At 46.1% G+C, this 6,000-nt stretch overlaps 1 protein-coding gene across 8 annotated transcripts in view; it reads right to left on the reverse strand.

Moving 5' to 3' along the window:
* hif1aa (hypoxia inducible factor 1 subunit alpha a) overlaps positions 1-5,551 on the reverse strand; it is a 66,921-nt gene extending 61,370 nt beyond the window's left edge. For 2 of the 8 annotated variants that reach the window (XM_086002831.1, XM_086002830.1), the window contains exon 1: positions 5,288-5,551. In XM_086002831.1, coding sequence (XP_085858957.1) covers positions 5,288-5,313 — 26 coding nt within the window. In that variant the 5' untranslated portion in view covers positions 5,314-5,551. Of the gene's footprint in view, positions 1-4,299; positions 4,638-4,664; positions 4,959-4,988; positions 5,190-5,287 lie in introns of those variants that run through there. The other 6 variants (XM_086002839.1, XM_086002835.1, XM_086002838.1 and 3 more) reach the window with 5 other exon arrangements.
* Positions 5,552-6,000: the final 449 nt, after the last annotated feature.

The raw sequence follows: 6,000 nt of genomic DNA on the forward strand, positions 1-6,000 counted from the left end.
TCCATGCCGGCTCTCTGTAGAGCAATCCAGTCAGTCCCATTCCCCCGCTCTATCCCCGTAGCCCTGCAAGTTTACTTCCCTCAAGTGCCTATCCAGTCTCCCCTTGAAAACATTTGAGTGTCTCCGCTTCCACCACGTCCGTCGGCAGCGCATTCCAGGTCATCACCACTCACTGTGTAAAAAAGTTTTTCCTCACATCCCGCCTGAATCTCTTGCCCAAAACCTTAAATCTGTGTCCCCTAGTCCTTGTACCATCAACTAGTGGGAACAGCCTTTCCCCGTCTAGCCTATCCAAACCCGTCATAATCTTGTACACCTCTGTCAAATCACCCCTCAACCTCCTTTGCTCTAATGAAAACAAATCCAGCTTCTCCAGCCTGTCCTTGTAACCAAGATTCCCCCATCCCTGGAACCATTCTGGTAAATCTCCTCTGCACCTTCTCAAGGCTGACGAGGAGAGAAAAAAAACTGGATGTTCAAACAACTTCCATTTATATAGCACCTTTAACATAGTAAAATGTCCCAAGGCGCTTCACAGGTGCATTAACAAAATATTTGACACTGAACCACAAAGACATATTAGGACAGGTGACCGGGAGCGTCTTAAAAGGAGCGAGGTAGATGGAGAGGGAATTCGAGAGCTTCAGGAATAGGCAGCTGAAGGCACGGCCGCCAATGAACAACTACTTGCATTTATATAGCAACTTTAATGTCGAAAAACAGCCCACGGCACTTCACAGATGTATCAGAGAAATGGATGATGAGTCAAGGAACGAAATATTAGGTGGGCTTTAAGGAGGCTCTTAAAGAGGGAGCGGGAGATGAAGCGGCAGACTTGATTTATGGAGGGTGTTCCTAATCTACAGCTCTTTAAACCTGCATCGTCCTACTCTGAACATAATGTTCCTCCTCATCTCAAAATACTGTTCCTGCTCACTAACCTTCCTGATCTGACAAATTAGGAGATCTCTGCTGGGACAGTCATATACAAGAGTCATAATTAGCCTTAGCACTGCTAAGAAGGGGGGACAAATTCAGCCAGACTAGCAGGAGGTGGAGGTAAAGAAAGTGAGGAGATGGTCCCGGGTACAATTCTGGTCTGTGCTGGCTTAACTGATCTCAGCCAGGGTAACAACTGGAGTACTACAATTAGCCTTGGTGCCTTTGGGCAAGGGAGGGAAGAATTCAACCAAGGTTCTGACTTTTGATCACTATCCAGTGACTCTTGCACAAAACTGATGCATGGATATCAGACAAGGATAAGATCATAAATGAGTAGCTTGCAGACACTCACTAGCCATGTACGCGAGAAGAATAGCTATTTTACTAGAGGGCTGCTGGCACTCACTGCACCATACTCTAGCACGAGTCAATTTCTTTCATTGCAGGACTGGAAATAAAACATATATTAATCTCCATTTCCAACTACCCAACAATCAATACTTGGTACAGCATGTAAAAAATACACATGAAGAAACGTGGATGCACTCCAGTGACATCAACCACGTAGATCCATATGGAGCGCACCCATTATATAGTACTGGAGTGAGTGTTAGTCAATTTATTTCCGATGGATGAGTAGATTTATGATTATCCTGAAACTACAATTACACTTAAAACAATGCTGAATTGTAGAAATATTACTGTAGCACATTCACTTCCTCAGGGCAGTGTCCTGGGCCCAACAATCTTCAGCTGCTTCATCAATGACCTTCCCTCCATCATAAGGTCAGAAGTGGGTTTGTTCGCTGATGCCTGCACAGTGTTCAGTGCCATTCACAACTCCTCAGATAATGAAGCAGTCCATCCCCGAATGCAGCAAGACCTGGATGACATTCGGGCATGGACTGAAGTGCCAGGCAATGACCATCTCCAGAATAAAGCAAGCGTCTGACCACCGCCGCTTGACCATCAACGGCATTACCATTGCTGAATCCCCCACCATCAATATCCTGTGGTCACCATTGACCAGAAACTTAACTGGACCAGCCACATAAATACCGTGGCAACAAGAGCAGGTCAGAGGCTGGGTATTCTGCGGCGAGTGTCTCACCTCCTGACTCCCCAAAGCCTTTCCACCATCTACAAGGCACAAGTCAGGAGTGTGATGGAATACTCTCCACTTGCCTGGATGAGTGCAAGCTCCAACAACTCAAGAAGCACGACACCATCCAAGACAAAGCAGCCCGCTTGATTGGCACCCCATCCACCACCTTAAACATTCACTCCCTCCACCACTGGTGTACTGTGGCTGCAGTGTGTACCATCTACAAGATGCACTGCAGCAACTCACCAAGGCTTCTTCGGCAGCACCTCCCAAACCCACGACCTTGTCCACCTAGAAGGACAAGGGGAGCAGGTGCATGGGAACACCACCACCTTCAATTTTCACACCATCCTGACTTGGAAGTATATCGCCGTTCCTTCATCGTCGCTGGGTCAAAATCCTGGAACTCCCTCCCTAACAGCACTGTGGGAGTACCTTCACCACACGGACTGCAGTGGTTCAAGGTGACGGCTCACCACCACCTTCTCAAGGGCAATTAGGGATGGGCAATAAATGCTGGCCTTACCGACGATGCCCACATCCCATGAACAAATAAAAAGAGAGGTACCTTTAGGCTCCACAGAGATGCCCAAATATCAATTTTAAAAGAAATAGAAGATAATTCAAAAATGACGACCTCAATCGCTAAGTGTTAAGATTTGGATCACAAACTACCACTGTTTCCTCACTGGACCAGACACCGGCTACAGCTGTGGAGACAACCCAACGATGCTGTGAGCCACTCTGGAACTAAAAAGCAGTCTCAAATTTATAGTCTCTCAAATTTTATGTCCAAGCTCAGCATCTCCTGCCATCCGTTTATATTGAAGGCTCTTAAGCTGCCAATATCATTTTAATGAATCAGAAATTAAGGAATTTTAAGTGGCATGCACGGAGAAAAGATTAGTTTTCACCAGAACCCCCACCTATAAAGCTGATATTTAGGCATTTCCATACACAATAGTTTATGCTTTCACTGATCTAACAAGAATTTCCTCCTCCCAATAAAAGATCACAAACAATCTGCACACAGTGGAACCGAGATTGTGTGTGAAACTTTTGGTGGAAAATGAGTAGACCAGTCGGAGTCACTGCTTTTTTGGGGGTTCAAGAGCATGGTCTTGCCAGTTTGCAGGTCCTCCAAGTGCACACCTCCAACTACTGGAACTGTAAGATTCAAGAGAGGAGGTCAAAAAGGCTCTCCCAATTTCAACCCACCTCCAGAGTTGAGCACCAAAAGCAGCAGACACTCATCTCCTGTCGTCTTCATAGTGCTCAGAACTGATAACATTAAAAGTGAACATTCCAATGCATTCTCAGCGTCCACCTCGATAGCCAGAGTCCGTGGCTAGCATCAGTGAAGCATATTTTCCTGGGTCTCTCCAGCCTGTGGCAGGTCAAGCGGTCGGAGTCTTGGGCACGTGTAACTATGGGCTGACATATCAGCCATCAATATACAATAATTTGGGTGCTGTCGATTATCCACTAATTCCTGTTACCTGCCAGAGATTCTCCTCCATTATGGTGGATAATTGAGGTGCCATTATCATATAGATAATGAATCCAAGGATGACAAAAACTATTCCCAAATAAAAAGGACCAGGCTACTGGAAATGCAAGTCACTCTGCAAGCATAATTAAATGCCACCAAAATCAGAAAGCACGAACATTTAAGATACCAAGCACCGACATTCTACTTGTTATATAACTGGTAACTAGAACATGTTCGGAAGTCCAGTGATTTAGGTCAAGGGCATCTAAGCTTTAGTCTTCATAGGCCAATTTAGTGTGCACCAGAGCTCGGGGGTCCATGAATAAATTTAAATCAATGTTCCCATTCGTTTGTAATTTTTTATGAAAAGCTGCTGACGCTGACAAATCTTAACTATAAACATAATTATCTGTATATTAAATAACCACCATGTTATTTTTGTAGAAAGCATGCTAACAAATTTTTATACCATTAAGAATAGCTCTATTCAAACCCCACGCTCAAAAAATTAAAACAGGACAAACCTGCAAATAATGTAAGCACACACAGAATTGAATTGCTTGGGTTTTAGGAGTTGAATAATTGGGAATTTGAGAATACATCACTTGCCCATAGTTTAGACACCCCTGCTTCAAAGAAAATAAAACTCATCTTGTAGTCATTTATCAGTTATTATGTGGCATCACTCAGTGGAAATTATTATTAATGCAAAAACATTTTATGTATATACGTATGTAACCCAATGACAACCAAATTTTACCTCATTTGATTACTTCATTTGGATGAATATATATATTCCGTGTAGACAAGTCTTAGACCTCCAGCTTAACAACTCAAAAACAATGATTTGTTTAAAAATCCGGATTATCCGCGGTATGAATTGTGTCGTAACAGAAAGAGCTGCAACACAATAATCGTTTCCTCTTCGCCCCCTCCAAATGGACACGGACAGGTCGGGGATTATATTTACCATTCGACCAGATCTTACAAGTGTCCAGAAAATAAGTGATCGTGAGTTTCAAAGGGAACTTGTACAATTAACCCGTGCAACTAAATTCCACAACACAATCAACGTGACTTGTCATCAAAGCCATTAGTAGGTTTGTTTAAATCTCTGAAACTAACCTCGCACAATTCGATACACATTATTCCACACCAGCGGCACTATAAGAGAAACATCTCCATCAAATGCAATGATCTAAATTCTCTGGCTTAGAAACAAACGATTCATACTGATCGCAAAAGGGAAACAAAACTAAAATATATTAAAACTAAGCAGAGAAGTCCGGGTCTCTGGTTAATCCCTCCCGAACCTTCAGACCGGATCGAGATACCCCCCTTTCATCCGCGACCTCCCGTTCGCCCAGGTAGAGCCTGACCCCAACTAAAGCCACATTAATAAAACCAGGGGGGATGGAAGTCCCTTGAAACAAAGCGGCCCAAGGTCACCCCAGTGGCCGGCCTCACGCCAGGAGGCCGCACGGCGCCCTCCACGCCCCTTCGGACTGAGCCCAGGCCGCGCAAGCTGCTCAGCGGAGACTCGGCTCCACAAAATGGCGACGCGGGACCCGAAGCAGAAGAGAATCCGAGCTGAAGCTGGTCCCCTCTCGCCCTCAGCCCTGGGCAGCGGGAAGCGAAGCGGTAACCGGACTGTAGGGTGAAAGAGGAGAAGGAGGAATCAGCCAGGCCCGCCGACCCACCACAAAAAAAGCCCCTCCCCCAATCAGCGGTAAAGGGGCCGCACTCACCACTTCTTCTCGCTGCCGGCCTCCATCGCCTTTATTGTTCCTCCCGGTCTCCGGAAATTCAGGCCAAAAGCACGGGGCTCCGAATCTGGGTACTGGATACTGCGATCGCTCTCACTCTCTTGTTAAAATTTCGATTCCGCACAGCCGCCGGGCTGTCACATCGGATTGATTGCTCGGACACACCGCCACCACACAGAATGGCGCCCGCTAACTTACGCCGCCACCAACTTTCTTTCGGCCGCTCCGCTTCGCTCGCGCTCGCCCCCACTTGCGTCACCGGCACGCAGGTGCTGGCGCAATGACGTCAGTGCCGTGCCGTGCCCCCTCCCAGCCCCAGCTGCAGGCTCCTCGTGCCGCGAGCTCCAACAGGAGCACTGTTCTACAACAGACAACAAAACACAAGGCAGTCAGCAAACTCTCACCGTTAACTTCTGGCTGTCGTGCTCTGTATTGCCTTGCAACCTAGATCTCATTAAACATCGGAAAGAAAAGCAGATAATGCTCAGCCGGTCAGGCAGCATCTGTGGAGAGATAGACACGGAGTTAACGTTTCACTTGTTGAGCTTTCCTCAGAACTGTAAAAAGTTAGAGATGTAACAGGTTTTAAGCAGGGGCAGGGAAAGTGGAGGAAAGAACAAAAGGGAAGGTCTGTGATAGGGTGCAAGGCAGGAGTGATTAACTGATAAAAGGTATGTATGATGGTGCAAAGCAAA

Source organism: Somniosus microcephalus, chromosome 12, assembly GCF_052327205.1.
Source record: "Somniosus microcephalus isolate GS21.2 chromosome 12, FLI_Smic_1.0, whole genome shotgun sequence".
Lineage (NCBI taxonomy): Eukaryota > Metazoa > Chordata > Chondrichthyes > Squaliformes > Somniosidae > Somniosus > Somniosus microcephalus.